The sequence below is a fragment of the Macrotis lagotis genome, chromosome 8 (genome assembly GCF_037893015.1).
Source record: "Macrotis lagotis isolate mMagLag1 chromosome 8, bilby.v1.9.chrom.fasta, whole genome shotgun sequence".
Lineage (NCBI taxonomy): Eukaryota > Metazoa > Chordata > Mammalia > Peramelemorphia > Peramelidae > Macrotis > Macrotis lagotis.
In genome coordinates this window covers 138406608-138425068 of record NC_133665.1, presented here as the reverse complement: position 1 = coordinate 138425068, position 18461 = coordinate 138406608, and the positions used below count along the sequence as shown (strand labels likewise).

The 18461-nt window shown below is 38.6% G+C and overlaps 1 protein-coding gene across 4 annotated transcripts in view; it reads right to left on the bottom strand.

Annotated features, from left to right (window-relative positions):
• Window positions 1-18461, bottom strand: part of C8H3orf20 (chromosome 8 C3orf20 homolog) — a 138949-nt gene that overhangs the window by 11281 nt on the left and 109207 nt on the right. For all 4 annotated transcript variants that reach the window (XM_074198478.1, XM_074198479.1, XM_074198477.1 and 1 more), the window contains one exon: window positions 10815-10960. In XM_074198478.1, the coding sequence (XP_074054579.1) occupies window positions 10815-10960 (146 nt within the window). The remainder of the gene's footprint in view (window positions 1-10814; window positions 10961-18461) is intronic.

Here is an 18461-nt window from a genome sequence, read left to right as displayed (position 1 = left end):
GTGTATTTCCTCACTTAATCCTCAGGACGACTCTGAGACTTTATTATCAGTTATACTATTATTGGGACAGAGTGAGTGACTTACCCAGAGTCACACAGCTAGGAAGTTCTTGAGTCAGGAGTTCCAGTCTTCAGGTCATCTTGATTTTACAGGCAGCCCTCTCTATCCACTAGACTGCCTGGTTACCTAAGTCTTCTAGCTCTTCCCCTTAGATCACAAGTTCCCAGTCTGGGATCCATGCATGGACTTCCACTGAGTAGAAGAAACTTTTCTCAAGAATATGAGTTTTCTTTATGAAAAACGAATCCTTTTATTTCTTGTATGCATATACACGCTCTATTATTTCATGTTGAATAAAGGGTATGAGAAGGTTTATTTAAAGTCAAGGGGGATAGGGATTGAAAAAATTTTATGGAACTGCAGTACTGGATTTTTAACTGAAAGTGTCCTAAGAAATCACTTTGTCCAAAGTACTTTTAATTCAGTTGTCTTATTAGATCCTCAGTGGCAATTAAGTGGTGTAGTGGATAGAGTTCTGGGTCTGAAGTCTAGGAGACGCATCTTCCTGAATTTATATCTGACTTCAAACCCTTACTAGCTATGGTATCCTGAGCAAGTTATTGACTTCTGTTTGTTTCAGTTTTCTCATTTATTAAAACGAGCTTGAGAAGAAGCTGGCAGATCACTCCAGTATCTTTGTCAAGAAAACCCAATTAGGGCCATAAAGTGACTGAAACAACCAGATAATAACAAAAATGCAATCCCTGCAGATGGGGAAAATAGTGATCATTGAGATGGCCACTTGTTCCAAGTCTGGACCAAGCAGAATAAAAATGGGATACCAGAGTCTTGTTCAAGGAGATCCAGGGCCCTTCCCTCTATACCAAAGTTAGTTGAGTCAGCCTCTTTCCAAGATGACATTAAAAAAAAATACAGTTCTACCCCCTTCTCCTCCCATTCCCCACTTTTTAAAAACACGTTAGGAAACTGTAATTCAAAAAACATAAATTCAGAGTTACATAGTAAATAATGAAGTCAGGATTAGAATCCAAGTCTTTCAACTTCCCACCTAGAATTGTTTCCTCTAAGATATTAAAAAGACTTTCCCTTGTCTTTCTGGGAAGTCCTAGAGAGTAATTAGAATGAATGTACTTGCAGAAAAACTTAGTTGGTAATGAAATCAAGTAGCAATAAAAGGCAAACTTCTACAGTGCTTTATAATGTGATTGCACTCCTTTGAGCCTATGAGCCCCTTTTCAAAATGATATTTTTTTAAATTCAGAAAATGCTTAGGACTACAAAAGAAGTCAATTATTCTGAAATACAATTACCAAAATATTTTTTTAAATACTAGATTGTGAACCCTCAGTTAAAAACCTGTGGTCTAGCAGAATTCTGGTTGGGATTTTGGCATGGCTATAACCTCTTTCATAGAGGTGATGAATGGGTTCATCCAGGCTCCCTCTACTAGGAGATGTCCTCATCTTGGAATGAACTTGCTCCTCAGCTCTGTCTCTTCAAATCCAGATCAGCCCAGAGCTAGCAGTCTTCTATGTGAGGTGTTTTCTGCTCCTCTTCTCTCTAAAATTACTTGATATTTAACTTGTATATACTAGGTCCTCACTTCTCTATGCACACACATCCCCTAGTAGAGTGCAAACTTTTGAGGTCAGGGACCATTTCATGTTTGTCTTTGAATTCCTAGAATCTGGGATCATCCCTTGTATCATAGGAGAACAGATTTTCAGCTGAAAGAAATCTTAGGGGCCATCCAGTATAACCTCCAGAAAACAAGGTTAATGGTCTGCCTGGGTCCTCTTGACTTAAGCTTCAACAGTTTTTCCAGAGTCTCTGAATAGATATTTGTTGAGCTGAATTCAATTCAAATTCTTGGACTTTGTATTTCCTTTACAATTTTCCAGGAGCAGGAGTAGTCTAACTTTCATTCTTATTCTGGATGCTACCAGACAGAGGTAGAGCCAGAATCCTCTGGGGACCAGTTCAGTTCTCTTTTCTATGACAAACAAATCCTGGCTCCTTATTAGTGATGTCTGGGGAGTCTTTCTATTACAATACAACATTTCTCAATACCAACTTAATTACCTGCTTCTGGGTAGCATTGCCAGTTTTCTCCTTCCCACCAGAGCCAAATTTTAGAACTCTCAAGTAAACAAGAAAGTCTACATGGTATGACTTTGGATGTACCAAGATCATATTGCCTTCCACCTGCCTATCCTGAAAGTAAAAACTCCTTGGTTACTGAGTTGTGAATGCTACATCATACAATTAATGAAAGATAGGACTATAATTTTTCAAATATATAGGGAACTGAGTCAAATGTCTAAAAATAAGAGCCATTCCCTACTTTATTAAGGGTAAAAGGATATGAACTGGCAGTTTTCAGAAGCATAAATCAAAGTTAACCATATTCACATAAAAATGCTCTAAATCACTACTGATTAGAAAATTGCATATTACAACAACTCTGAGGTATCATCTCATTTCTATCAGGATGGCTAACACAATAAAAAAGAAAACTGACAAATGCTAGGTGGATATGGATAAAATAGGACATTAATGCATTGTTGATAAAGTTTGTGAACTAGTCTAACCATTCTGGAGGACAATATAGAACTCTTCCCAAAAGACTATGAAACTGTGCCTACCTTTTAGTTCATCAATATCACTTCTAGGTCTGTATCCCAAAGAGATCAAAGACAAAACCTAGTTAAACAAAAATATAACAGCTCTTTTTGAAGTGACAAAGAATTGGAAATCAAGGGGAATAGCTGAACAAGGTATATGATTATGATGGAATGTTATTATACAATAAGAACTATCATTTTAGGGAATCCTGGAAAAGCTTACGAAATCATTGAAAAGTGAGTGGAACAACAACATTGTAAGGATGAACAATTGCGAAAGACTTAGGTTATCTGATCAAGACAATGATCCAAGATAGTTCCAAAAGAACCATGATGGAAAATATTATCTACTTCCAATTCTGAATATAGCTTGAATCATGCTTTAAAAAATAACCCAATACTTTGACAATTTTTATTGCTTTATTTTGTGTTTTCTTTTGTTAACATGGTGAATATGGAAATATATGCTGCATGAATTCATATGTATAATTAATAATGAATTACTTGCCTTCTCAGAGAAGAGGGGAAGGAGAGAATTTAAAACTCAAGAATTTGAAAAATGATTGTTAAAAATTTTTAATGAGGGGGTGGTGGAACTGAATAAAGTCATGGACTTGCCTGATCTCTGCCCCAAATTCTAGAATGGTAGAAACCACAAAAAGACTGAGTGAAACAATTTTCCAGTCAAAGACAACTTAGAAGATCCATGGGAAGCGGCTGTTGAATTGGGGTTAGAAAGGACTGCCTGCTTCCAGTCATCCAAGAACAGACTGGGGCACTTGGGTCCCTGAAAGTGCCTGGGTCCATGGCAGCAGTCCTGGTTTCCATATCTCACAGTTCAGGATTTTCCAAGGACAGCTTGGAAGTTCAGCAAGAAAACTCTGAGCAGAGTAAGAGTGGAGTTCAGTCCAATGCAGACCTCAGTGCATTCCTGGCCCCAGAAGACCAGGAGCAGGCCTGGAGACCCCCATCAGGGAGCCATTCAGCAGCTGCTTCCAGAGCACTCAGCCCATGGATGGTAAGGAGCTTGGGGGAGATTGCAGAGATCTCTTTGTTATCCCTGAGGCAGGACCTGCTTCTTCACTCATACTTAGATCTAGGCTGTAGTCTGGGGCCTCAATTCAAGGAGGAGGAGCAGAGCACAACATAACTTACTGCCTGAAGGGAAGCAGGGACCCTCCTCACAGATCCAGGACAGAAAGGAGTGCTTGTGGTCATCCACAGACTAGAACACAGGTCAGGAGAGAAGTCATATCCTCTCCTAAAACCTTGGAAGAATTTAGAACTTACAGATCCCTGGGGGAGGGTATTACTAATAATAGCTGCAAAAACCCTCAAAAGTTTGGGAGAGTGCATCCTCCACCCTGGAAGAATTAACCAACCTTAATAAAGAATTAAAGTCAAGTCATAGGCTGGAGAAATGAGGAAACAAAAAAAAATTCAACCATAGACAATTACTTTGGTCCTATGGAGACCAAAATCCATCCTGTGGAAGATGAATATACACACTCATAATATAAAGTCAAAGCTTTTGAATCCAAAGCTTCCAAGAAAAATAGGAATTGGTCTTGGGCTATACAACAGCTCAAAAAAGATTTAGAAAATCAAGTAAGTGGGGAGGGGTAGAGGAAAAATTAGAAAAATGAGAGCAATGCAGGAAACACATGAAAATTAAGTAAGCAGCTTGATGAAGGAGATACAAGAAAGTACTGAAGAAAATAAAATCTTAAAAACCAGTTTGAGTCAAATGGAAAAAAGATTCGAAAAGACTAATGAGGAGAAAATGTTTTGAAAAGCAGAATTGATCAGATGAAAAAGGAGACAAAAAAAGCTCTCTGAAGTAAATAGTTCTTTAAAATGTAGAATGGATCTAAGGGAAGCTGATGACTTAATAAAAATGCAAGAAACAATAAAACAAAACCAAAAGAGTGAAAAAGAAGAAAATGTGAAATATCTCACTGGAAAAATAACTCACCTAGAAAATATTTAGAAGAGATAATTGAAAAAATATTGAGCTACCTGAAAGTCATGAGCATAAACAGAAAAAAGCCTAGACTTCATTTTTCAAGAAATTCTTCAGGAAAACTGCCCTGATATCCTAGAAGCAGAGGTTACAATAGAAATGGATAGAATCCACCGATTGCCTCCTGAAAGAGATCCCACAAAATGAAAATTGTCAGAATTTTATAGCCAAATTTTAGAACTCTCAAGTAAACAAGAAAATATTACAAACAGCTAGAAAGAAACAATTCAAATATGGAGTTACAGTCAGGGTAACATAAGATTTAACAGCTTCTACATTGAGGGCTCATAAGGCTTGGAATATGATATTCTGGAAGGCAAAAGAGCTTGGATTACAATCAAGAATCAACTACCCAGCAAAACTGAACCTACACTTTCAGGGGGAAAGATGGACATTCAATGAAACAACCAGAGCTGAATAGAAAGTTTGTTCTTTAAGTACAAGACTCAGGTGAAGCACATAGAGAGGGTAAAGGGAAAGGGAAAATCCTGAAGAACTTCATGTTGCTGAACTGCTTGTATTCCTTCATGGGAAGAATGATACCAATAACTCATATGAACCTTCTTATTTATTAGGGCAATATTATAAAGATAGAGTTAATGGGCGAGAAAGGAATTTACTGAAAGGGAAAGGAGAGGTAGAATGGGGTAAGTTTCTTCACATAAAAGATGTAAAAAAAGTTTTGGCAGTGAAGTGAGTCTTACTCTCATAAGAAGTGGCTAAGAGAGGGAATACCATACACACTCAATTGGGTTTGGAAATCTATCTCATCCTAGAGGAAAGGGAAGGAAGAAAGGGCATATGGGGAGGGGAGGAGGGTGTAGGTAATAGAAGAGAGGGAAGATTGTGGAAGAGTGTAGCTATAATTCCAATGTTTCACATGAACCTTAGCAGAAAAAACCCTTTCCACAGAGAAAGTCAGTCTCTGGTTCCTACCTATTTTAAAAGGGGGGGGGGGGAGGAAGTGGGAAGAGAGAGAACAGAATAAATGGGGATGGGGAATAGGACTGAGGGAAATACAGCTAGCAATAGCAACTGTGGTAAAAAATGTTGAAGCAATTTCTCTGATGGACTTATGATAAAGAATGCTATCTCCTCCCTATCCCATAAAAGAATCATTCTAAAGCTAGAAAAAATCATTTTATATGTAACTGGGATATATTTAACAAAATTTTTTTTAAAAGAAGGACAGAAGGGACATTGAATCAGAGAACATCAGAGCTAAGAGAAACTTAAGAACATAGAATATTGTACCTGGAAGAGACCTTAGGATAGAAAATGCACAATTGAAAAGGACTTTAGAGGTCATCATTTTCCTGAGAAGAAGGTAATTTCTAAGGAGATAGTCAAGGTAAACAAGTGACAAGCTGGGTTTCTAAGGAGATAGTCAAGTTAGACCAAGAGAGACAGTTGGGGGAGAGTAGCAAAAACAATTAAGAAAGAAAAACAAGGGATTGCCTTGGAACCAGCGGCATGTAGCTGGACCACATGGGTCCAAAAGCCATCAGCTAGAGCACATTAATTCAGCTTAGAGAAAGGAAGAGGAGAAGAAACCAGGTGGCAGCTGTCTGTGTGAGTCTGTAGGAAAAAGGAGGCAGAACTTTGTTTAAATACATTTGGGGGGGGCCCTTTATTTAAGGAGTGGTAGAGTGTACTGTGCATATTCCAAGGGTGGGATTTAATTAACACCTTGTGTAAGGAGTGGCATCTGCTGTGCCTGCCTTCAAGGTGTGCCTGAGGTCAGGCACATGACCACTCACCACTTTCAGACATAGGGATGCCCAGAGGGAATCTTTAAAAGCCAATTTAACAGTACAGGAAAATTATAAGATTTGTTTCCAATATAAAAGGCCCATTTTTCTGGGCCCAGAATTCCATTGTTTCACATGTGTCTCAGGTGAAAAAATAACCTTTTCACAGACAAAGTAAGCCTCTGATTCATATCCACTATTCCTAGCCTTTTAAAAGGGAGGGAAAGTGAGAGAGGCAAAGAGAGACTTTGTATTCATAGAATTCTAAAGCTGAAATGGAAACAAAGCTCTAGAGTTAGAAGTGACATCAAAGGTCTAATCTAGTCCAATGCCTGTATCAGATGAGGAAATTGAGGCCCAGAAGACTGAAGTGAGCTAAGAAATCATCTGATCCAAACCTCTCGTTTGCTAAAGGAGAGATTGTTAATAACTGAACCAAATGAAGTTTATACAGAACTTCATAGTAGATGCAGGAATAGAAGATAACAATTTGGGTTCCCATTCAAGGATTCTTTCCACTCCATTCCACTGTTACTCCTGTCTTTCTGTGTTTGGCATAGCTGGAAGGTCATGGGTAGACCAGTGAGCTTTTCTGAGAAACTTTGATGAGTGGGCATGGAGAGGTTTCTTTAAGGAAAGGGACTGGATTTTTCTCCTAATCTAAAGCCCTCTTTCTTGGTGGGACTCAATGTTTAAGAGTCCTTCACCAGATTGTCAAAGAAGTCTGTGACCTAGAAAAGGTGAAGAAGCCCTTTCCTAGGATAGTTGCAGATTGATAAGAGATATCACAATAAAACAAGTTAAAATCAAAGTCGCTGAGTCAAAATCTTTTCTCCCCTCCTGACTCTGTCAATACGTTTCCTAGGTACTTCCACTCTAATCTTCTTCTCTTTTCAATTGGGTTCTTTGGAAACTCTTCCCTCCTCTTCACATCCCATTCTCATTTACTTTGGATCTATTCATTTTGAAGTTTCTCCAACTTCTTGGGCTAAGGAAAACAATACTCTTCACCTTCATCACTGCTTCTGTCCACTCTCATCAGTACTGGATGGTCATTGTCTCATGCCCAGCAAGACACTGTGCCAGAATGAGTCCTACTCCATCCTCTTCACTTAAAGAAGGAAGGAAACAAACATTTTAAAGTGCCTACAATGTCTCAGGCACTTTTCAACACACTTTACCATTATTGTGTTTATCATCTTCAACAACCCTGAAAGGCAGGTGCTATTTTTATTTTCATTTACTGTCAAGGAAACTGAGACAAACAAGTTATGTGACTTGCTCAAGGTCACACAGCTAGTAAATTTCTGAGACTGGATTTGAACCCAACTCTTCCTTTCTCCAGGCCAAGGGTTTAATCCTCTGAGTCATATAAGTTGCTTTACCTCCTCACTTCCCTTTCCATTTGGCCTTTTTGCTTTCTAACATTCAATGATCTTTACGGCTGGTCTAGTCATCTATGAGTCTCCAGGGCATTTGCCATCCTTTCCCAAGTTCAGGATCAGGATTACATTTTTCTTCTCTATCCCAAACTGTGATGTCCTCAATCCTATACATGTATTGCTGAATACTTCTGGAGGAAATCAAGAAGTCATGTCCAATCGATATATCTTCTAATTTCAACTGGGCCCCTAACTGCTACATGGCAAGACTTTATTTCTCCCTGATTGACGATCATACTCTTCACAGCAGCTATTCCAGATATCTTCTCTTTTACAGTATTTTGCATTTAATAAGCAATTAATAGAAGTCTTTTTCACACACTCATTCATTCATCCTCCAGCCTCCAACATGACATCTCATCTCTTCTTCCCTCTCAGCAGGAATTTCCTCTTAATTTACTAAGAAAATGGAAGCCACCCATTAGGAACTTCTTCTCTTCCCCTGTATCAAACTCAAAACTGCTCTTTCATTATTCTCTACTATTTCTCCTTTGAACCAGGTTCCTTTTCCTTCCCCTGATAAATTGCTGGACTAATTTTCTTGATGATTTCTCTTTCTAACTTCTCCAGTAATTTGCCCCTTGATCATCCCCTCTTTTCTTTCCTTATCCACTAGCTCCTTCCTTTCCATCTACAAATATGCCCAAGCACAATTTATCTTTTAAAAAAAATCTTTTTTTGATCCTGCTAGCTACTCAAGCCATCATCCTATAACTTCACCATTTCATGACTAAATTCAAAGAAAGCATTGTCTATAGCTGTCATGTCTATTTTTCATCATATTTCCATATTAGTAAAGATATTTCAACATATTTCCATATTAGCTATGTGGAGAAATATTTCCATATTAGAGAAATTAGAACTAAGGGAGGGTTATGTTAAGAAAGAAACAGTTGGGGGAGAGTAGCAAAGACAATTAAGAAGTTTTAAAAAGTAAATATGATATGCTTTGCTCTACAATCAGACTCCATAGATTTTTCCTCTGGATGTTGTCATTTCACTTAAGGCTATTCTGTGTTGCCCAAAATTCAATCCAGGGATTAAAAAAAAAGGTCAGTTACACAGAACATGAGGGAGATTTATAGTAATCATCTCTGGGAAGTTGGAAATGAGAGAGCATGTATAGTGATGGAATACTTGGAGGGACTAGATTTGGGAGCCAGAAGATTTCTATTTAAATCCTGGTTCTGCTACTTATTACCTACCTGTTTTATCTAGGGGCAAATCATCTAACTGCTCCAGTTTCTTCTTCTTATAAAATAAGGGTAGTTGGGCACGGTGGTCTCTAAAGTCCATTTCATTTCTAAATCACTTCTTTAACTGAAATCACTTATGAACACAAACCATTTTTTTTTTGATGTTATGAATTGAAACAAAGCACAGGTTATTTCAAGTCCAGATTTCTTCAGAAGAATCCAAAGGATCCTCCTGTCAGGGCACTATGCAAATGAAACTATTTCCGGATTTCTTAGAATGTCTACTCTCTCAAAGTGTATGAACTACTATCTTGAAGCACCTCCCATGTATTCTAATAGAAACTTAAGGTAACATTGGGTTTTTGTTTTGTTTTGTTTTTGCAAGGCAATGGGATTAAGTGGCTTGCCCAAGGCCACAGGGCTAGGTAATTATTAAGTGTCTGAGACCTGATTTGAACCCAGGTATTCCTGACTCCAAGGTGGGTGCTTTATCCACTGCACCACCTAGCCACCCTGTAACATTGATTTTTATGATTTTCCCATAAGATTTTTGGGGGAGATTGCAGGATCTATTGGGGGGGGGGTTGATAAAAGAAAAATTCTCTATTAATTCAGAACAACTGCTTATAGTCTTCAGACTTTTGCCTGAGACTTGTTAAATGACTCCCCCAGATCACATAACTATTGCTGTTTGTTCACTGTTTTCAAAGAGGACCAATGACATCAAGGGTCATGACTTGACAGTTTAAATTGCCCCTAAATGGGGCAATTGCACAAAGTCAGTCAACCTTACTTTCTTTTCTAGAGTCATTGAAATCCAGGGGCAGGACAAAAGTCAAAATGACTATCAGTAGATCAGGATACAGTGAATGAATGACCTTGGTATCCATGCTGTTTGACCAAGCTCAAGCTTGGCACCATTGCACCTGCTTCATCTGCTCATTCTGCACAGTATTGTCTTCACATGCTTAGGGTAGACAGTCTCCTTATTCTTCCACTGGTTTGAAATCTTTCAATTACCCTCAACCTGGTATAGCCTACATGTATATATACTGGGGTGAGACCACTGCACAAGTGAGAATTGAGAGACTGGTTGGATGAGCAACCCTGACAAGGGCCAGGCTAAGTCACAGGCAGGATTTAAATTTAAATTTAAGACCTTTAAGACCTGACTCAGAGATCTTATCCACTATTCTCTTATAATCCTCCTGATCCTAGTGAGCCCAAGGAGCATAATCCCATTTTAAAGATAAGAATCCTTCTCCTCCTCCTCCTTTTCTGTTCCTCCTTCTCTTCCTACTCTGTTTATCTGCTTCTTCCTCTTCTTCCTTCTCTCCTCTTCCTCCTCTTCCTCTCCTCCTCCTCTTCTTCCTTCTTGTCTTCCTTCTCCCCTTTCTCCTCCTCCCATCCTCCTCTTCTTCTTCTTCCTTTTCTTCCTCCTCTGTTCTTCTTCCTCCTCCTCCTCCCAGTTTTTCCTCCTCTTTATTTTCCTCCCCTTCCTCCTTTTCTCCCCTCCTCCCCTCTATTCATCCTCTTTCTTCTCTTCCTCCTCCCCTCCTCCTTCTCTTCTTTTTCTTCCTCCTCTGTTCCTCCTTCTCCTCTTCCTCCTCCTCTTCCTCCTCCTCTCTTCCTTTTCCTCCTCTTCTTCTTCCTCCCCTCCTCCTTCTCCTTCCTTGTGTCTTTCTGTCTGAGTAGTTTCCCAGCCCCCTTCCCCCCATCCCTCCAGGCCAACTCATCCCATGTGTTTCCTGATTTACTTAAATTTGAAGTTGTCAGGCAGGAAGTAACCCATCTTGCTTTGCTGGCGGGCCAGGAAAATCTGCTTTAGTAGATTCTTCTTGTTGCAGCAGCCATATCCGTTCAAGATAAAGCCCCCAAAGAGGAGCTTGCCCCCAGCAAACATCTGTTGACAAACAGAGGAAAGAGAAAGGGGCAGGAGAGGCCTTCAGCATCACTACCAAATAATAATAATAATAATAATAACAATGATGATGATGATGATGATGGTACAACATGGTCAGAGAGGACTGAGTTGACCCTCCTTCAATCTAATTATTAATATGGTTTGTCCTTCATTCTTTAGGAAGACTTCAACATCAGGGAGGTGATGCCATGACAAGCACATGAATTGGATTTGAATGAGGGGATGCTGTGCTAAGTCACCAGCCTCACTTTCTCCTCCAGAATCATCTGGATACAGTGACCAGATTGGAATTAGGATGACTGGAGATGACCCTGGATGGGAGGCAATCAGGGTTAAGTGATTTGCCCAAGGTCACACAGTAAGTATCAAGCATCTGAGGTCTGATTTGAACTCAGGTTCTCCTGACTCCAGTTCCAATGCTCTATCAACTTTATCATGTAGCTACATTCCAGTACCAGACTGGAGAATGTACTACTGGGTGGGATGGAGATTTTTATTGCTCCCTTATCAAAGACAGCACTGTGGGAATCAGGTAAGATGGGGATTCCAGCAAGGGGAAAAAAGAGTGCAGAGGCCAAACTTGGCCATTTTCAGGTATTTTATTTTTATAACATTTTATTAATTGTAATATAAGATATATATATACATATATATATATATAAACAATCATTTATTACATTGTTATTATTTTAAGTGTTTCATGATATAATGGAAGAAGACCTGAGCTCAAGTACTGGTTGTATGACACTGGTCAAATCACTTAAGCTCTCTTGCCCCTAAACAACTCTCTAACTTAGAAAGTAGATACTGCATGCATTGAGGAGGCAAATTTCTCACCTGAAAGTTTCCTATACCAATAAAATCCCAGGCCCAGTCTCAATCCAAGGGTAGAGGCAAGACTTTAGTATCCTCTCCTCAAAAAAATTCAGAATCTCTTCATTTGGTTCTTTCTTTTTGGTAGACATCACAGGTCAAACTTTTAGAAAGACTTAGAAACTCTAATTAAATGAGCAACCATAACTTCAGAGAGAGGATACAGAAGGAAACAAGCATATTTGAATATGGCCAATGAGGGAATTTATTTTGCTAGATTAGATATCTGGTGGAAGAGGTCTACCCCTCTGCCTTAAATTTAGACAGAGGATATGGGAAGAGAAAATAGACACTAATTAATTGAAAAAAATTTTAAAATCACACAAATTAAGAAATAAAAACAAGAGCAAAAACAGTTAATGCAACACATCTGTGCCTGTCCATCAGAAAGGACATGGATGAGCACATCTCTTCCTAGGAAAGATGTCAGATGTGGTTTCTCTATTTGACAGTCTTTCCCCATTGTGTTCTAATGTAATTCATCACCTTTGTAATTCCAGTTATTTTCTTTATGTGTTTAAAAATATTATTTTGGAAAGGGATGCATAGATTTCATCAGATTGCCAAAATGGTCCATGACCAATAAAAGCTAAGAACCACCCTGCTGGAGTTCAGCCTCTCCTCCAAATAAAGGAAATGACTTGCTCAAAGTCACCTGAGTAGTAACTGGCATAGCCAGAACTGAACTAGAATTGGTTGACTCCAAATTCAGAGCTCTTTTCATACTATTGGCTTTTCCTATCCTTAGGGGTTTGCTCCCAGCTTACCACTGAGCTAGGACAAAGTTGCCAATGAGAGATCTTGACAACTATATGAATTAGCCACTAGCAGTCAACTTGTAATGAGGTCTGCCCTGTATGGAAAACTGTCTTGTAGAGAAGATGAGATGGAAAGGTCTAAGAAATAAGCCACCCAATATAGGACTATCTAGTAAAGGGTAAGCTCCTCGAGGGCAGGAACTGTTTCACTCAGCACCTAGAACATAGAATTAATTTAAGAAATGTTTGAACAGAAAAAGATTTAGAACTGGAAGGGACCTCTGAGGTCATTAAATCTAACCAGAGCTGTAACTAGTAGCTCTGGGACCTGGATCAAATTTAGCTGAGATGAAGAAGAGTTTGAAGGGCAGAGGATGGTCCTAAGTTATGTCCATCTGCAGTAGAAGACTAGAGATAGAGATGCTCTGAATTGAAGAGGTTGAGGAACTAGGAGTCCTGAGAGAAGGAAATAGGTTGGGGTTGGGAAGCAGAGCTTAAGAGACAGAGAAGACCATGAAACTGAATTCACTGGGGCTGGGAATGACCTGAATGTTACCAGGTAATAGCTATAAGTGGAATTTGACTGGGGAAAGCAAGGAAAGCTTCTTATAGGAGCAAGCTCCTGATTTGGATCTTGAAATTAGTTGCAGAGAAGGATTTGTGTTGGAGTGTCAGAGGGAAATACAGGTTGGGGGGGGATTATATATATATATAGTTTGTCTTTTATTCTTGAGGAAGACTTCAATATCAGGGAGGTGATGCCATGACAAGCACGTGAATTGGATTTGAATGAGGGGATGCTGTACTAAGTCACCAGCCTCACTTTCTCCTCCAGAATCATCTGGGTCCAGTGACCAGATTGGAATCAGGATGACTGGAGATGACCCTGGATGGGAGGCAATCAGGGTTAAGTGAGTTGCCCAAGGTCACACAGTAAGCATGCATATATATATATATATTTTATGAAGGCCTTGAATGCCAGTCTTTGTTCTGCTTCCTTTTCTATGTGCCTATGCTAGGGAAGATGAGGGAAAGAAAGGCAGGGCTGTAAAGGAAAGGAAGCAACTCCAGGGATGAAGTATCTAAGTATCACCTTTTCAACCCTACTTCTTCCCCTTGTCCAGATCAGGTCACTGAGTCATAGATGTAGACTCTCAGAGTCTAAGAAGACAGAGACAGTTTTTGCCTTTCTTTAAAACTTCAACTCTTAGCAGTCTGGCACATAGTAGGTGCTTTGTAAAATGATTGTTGACTGATTGGTATAGTAAAAGACTGCTCAGAGTAGGAGAGACAGAGCAGAGAAAACAAGAGAGGAAGGCTGAATGAGGGGATAGGTCCACAAAGGCTGGGTGGAGAGAGAGGAAGTGGGGTGAATGGTTGGAGTAGAGGGAGCAGCAAGTGGGTGGGAGCAGGAAGGTCCAGTGGAGATTGGAGGCTGTCACTGGGTGGGGCTGGGGAAATGCTGGGTGGGGATAGAGAGGGCAAGAAGCCCGAAAGGTAGGGTGGAGTCCAGGGTGAGCAGACTTTGTGGGTGGTGTTGGAGGTGGAGGGAAGATAGGAAAGGCAGGGCTGAGATCCACTGAGCCAAGAGGAAAAGCAGGGTGGGGCTGGGAGAGGTGGTACCAAGGGGATGGGAAGGAGGCAGAACTGGGGTCAGCAAGAAAGCAGGGGGTACAGGTCCCAAAAGATATTCATTTAAGGAATGATGGAAAATGACCTAGCCAAGTGGGCTCTCATGATTTAGGGGAAATAGGGAGTTGCTATCTTAAGGAAAGTTTCACATTCCCCTCTAGGGTAGGTGATACTGGACTGAGACAATCTCCTGGGACAGTAGAGCTAAGCTCAAAGCAAGACAAAGGCTCCCTCTGGTGTCCCTGAACTGGTCCTTTCTTCTTCCATACAAATCACTCTAGGACACAGAATAATCAATTTTGTTCTAGGGTGGATCCAAAAGTCAACTAAAAAGTGGGGATGAGGGGTAAGGAGGAGGATCTCAGAGAGGCCAAGAGACTCATGAATTGTTGATGTAAACATCAACAAAGGGCATCAGGTTCTCTAGCTCTTAAAGGATGACTTTTCAATTCTCTTTGACTAATTTACCAGAAACACTTGTCCTGCAAAAACTGCTATAAGCATCTAATGCATAACTATGAAAGCCCCAGTGGTGGAACTGAAGCCACCATTTCCCAATCTGGCTTCACTAAGAGACAGCCAAATCTTCATCTTTTGTGTCTCAGGAATTTGGGGAAGGAAGAGAGACCAGTGAGACTTGAAGTAGTTGGGACAGGCTCTTAGTCCTCAGGTGATGCCCTCAAACTGTGCAAGACCAAAGTGTGCTCAGGGGGAAAGAAAAGAAGGAAGAAAAGTAGGAAGAAAAGAAGGAAGAGAGAAGTGGGAGGAAAGAGGAGGAAAAGTGCCATGAGGAATTGTAAAATAGAAAAAAAGTATTTATTATATAACCAAAACTCAAAGGAATATTCTTGGTGATTGCAAAATTCACCAACAACCCCCAAAAGTAAAATTGGTTTTCATTGATTGAAGAATCACAAAATTATATTATATGAATATAACAGAATAGTATTTCACTAAAGAGACAATGAATATAAGGAATTCAGAGAAATATGAGAAGATTTATATGAACTGATGCAGAGTGATGTAAGCAAAAGAGAACAACATTCACAATGACTATAATAACAAAGACAATAAAAATACTAAAGAAACTAAAACTGATGAATTGGAATCAGCAGTGATGGTTCCAGAAAATTCTTTTCAGGCAGAGATACATGGAACAACAAATGTGCAAAGAGGTGTGTGTTGTCAGAAATGGTCACTGTTGATTGGTTTTGCTTAATTTTTTTTCCTGGTCTCAGTGGATGGAGGGTGGTAGTTAAGGGAGAAATTACTGGAGTGAAAATGGAAGGCAAGAATGAAAATTTTTTTAAAAATAGCTAGAAGAGAAGGGAAAACAGATGCTTTGGACACCACTCAGAAGAACACTACATCCTTAGCAATATTTACCAAGCTCTGATCTAGAATGGTGCTTCTCAATCTGTAGAGCGTGGCCCCCTAGGAGCGTGAGGAGTTACTGCAATGAGTTTGTAATCCATATACATGAAAGAACTATATTGTCCATAAACTAAATTGTGTTACACATGTATATTTAAAATATTTAAAAATTTAAATTTTAAAGTATTTTAAATATAATACATACATGTAGGGTATAATTAAAATTACACGGTAAAGCAATATCCACATGTGAAAAAGATTACACACTACATACATATTACTATTTTCAAATGTATGTAGTATTGCAATTAGTAAAAACTTAAATAATTTCCAGTATTATTAATACCATATTATTTATAGAGTTCCTTCTCTTCACTAAATAACCTTCCTGAAACACATCGAACCATCATCTCCTTTTCGCACTCCAAGGTTCCCTAATGTCTCATGAAGATGATGATGTACATTTCTTGAGGACAGGAACTGCTTTGTTTTTGTACCTCTATCACCTATAACAAAGGCATAGTAGGCACTGTATAAATTCTGGATGGATTGGATCCAATAGCAGCTTTTTATCATCATATATTTTTTCATCTTCATGAGTTCAAATTTAGCCTCAGATACTTAATCCTGGACCAGTCACTTAGTTCTGTTTGCCTTGGTCCCCTCATTTATAAAATGAGCTGGAGAAGAAAATGGCCAATCACTCACTTTAATACCTCTACCAAGAAAACCTCAAACAGGATCACAGAGTCATATACAATTGAAACAACTGAACAACAACATTTAGTAAGCATTTTCTCTCTGTCAAATTCTGTATTAAGTGTTTAGAGATTTGAAGAAAAGCAAACCCACAATGCAAATTTTGTATGTGTCTACTATGTCTAGAGATATTAGCTAATGATGGTATGAAACCATCACAATTATTCAGACATTTAAAAATTTATTTGATGAAAGTATACAAACTTTTGTTGCTGGAAGCAATATTTCTCCCCCTCCCCTTTCTTTTTTTCTTTTTTTCTTTTTTGCAAGGCAAGGCGTTAAGTGGCTTGCCCAAGGTCACAAAGCTAGGTAATTATTAAGTATCTGAGACCATATTTGAACTCAGGTACTCCTGACTCCAGGGGCAGTGCTCTATTCACTGCGCCACCTAGCCGCCCCACCAGTGTTTCTTAAAACCTTTACGTTGCTAAAAAAAAAACCCATAGAAGTAGAATTTTCCAACCTGCTTAAAAAATCTTCCCCAAAAGACATTACAGTAGGTTTTGAATTCATTTGTTTAACAATACAAACAATGCAACATCTTCTCATTAGTTTTCAAGAAGTCCCCTTTGATATCAGAAAAGATGAGAATTTACTAGCCAAAGTTCAATACACACCTTTTTCTAACTGGTGGATATATCTGGAAAATGCATATCATGATTTATTAAGCACAGCCAGTGATACACTTCTTCTTTATGGATCTATGTTTTCATAACAACAATCATTAAAACCAAATGCTGAAAAGAATTGAAACTAGATCCAGGTCTTTAAGATGCTGTATCCCAAAGAGACAATTAAGATTTAAAAAAGTTTCAAACCATATTCAATCATAATACTTTCATGAAAAATTACAAACTTAGCAAATGCAAAAAGGGTTTGTAACACTGATAATTATCTTAAAATATGATTTATTTCATCTTCAATAGTACATACATAATTTGAAAATAAATGTATGCCCATTGGGAGTGCAAGTTCAAAATAAATATACATATATTAGGAGGTACATCATAAATTGTACACAAAAGGCATCAAGCGTGTAGTCTACCCCATCTAACTGCTGTGGCAATACATATTAATATGGCACAAAATAGATTGAAATGAAAAATATTGACTGAAACAAATAAAAATCCAATAAAATATAGATAACATTGCATTTTAAAACAAAGTCAATATTTAACCTGCTGAGATCCTTATTGTTATAAGGTTATTGTATTAAGGACATATCAAAGATTAGTTGACCCCCTGTTTTGTTTGAGTTTGACACCACTGGTCTAGAAAATTACATGGTAAACTTGGATTCTGGAAAACTTGGGTTCAAATCCCTTCCCTAACATTTGTCTGGGCAAGCCACTTCATATCCCTAAGACTCAATTTTTCCATTTGCAAAATGGGAAAAAATTAGCTCTCCCCTATTTATGTTATCTATCTATCTATCCACACACATGTACATATATTATGTGTGTGTGTGTGTATATATATATATATATATATATATATATATATATATATATAGGCTATTATTAGTGGAAATTCATTTAATTTTAAGGCTAATTCATTTTTTCAAAGGAATCAAATCTAAATGCAACCTGAGTAAAATCTTCATTATAGCTGAGGATAGAAAAGGGAAGTTATTATCCTAAATTTTTTTTAGGTTTTTGGTCATATGAAGGACACAGGAAGAAATGGAGGGTGTTTAATTTAAAGAGAACATCACAGATTCATTGATTAAAAGAACTAAGAGGCACCTCAATGCCATTGAATTCAACTCCCCCATTATACAGATGAGGAAACTAAGGCAAGCAGAGATTTTAGTTATTTACCCAGTGTAATATAATTTCTAAGTGTCTAAGGCTGATTTAAACTCAGGTCTTCCTGATTCCAGGCTCAATAGTCTATCCACTGAATCATTTCATTACTTTTCAAATACCAGATCTACTTCCAACCCAGTCCCTTTCCCTTCCCCTCATACCCCAGTCATCATTGGAGGGAGAAATCATTGTGGAAAGATGACCCTGCATCCTCATCACCACCAGCAACATCTGCTTTCCAGTTGCCCCAATAGAGGGACATGCACAAAAGTCCCA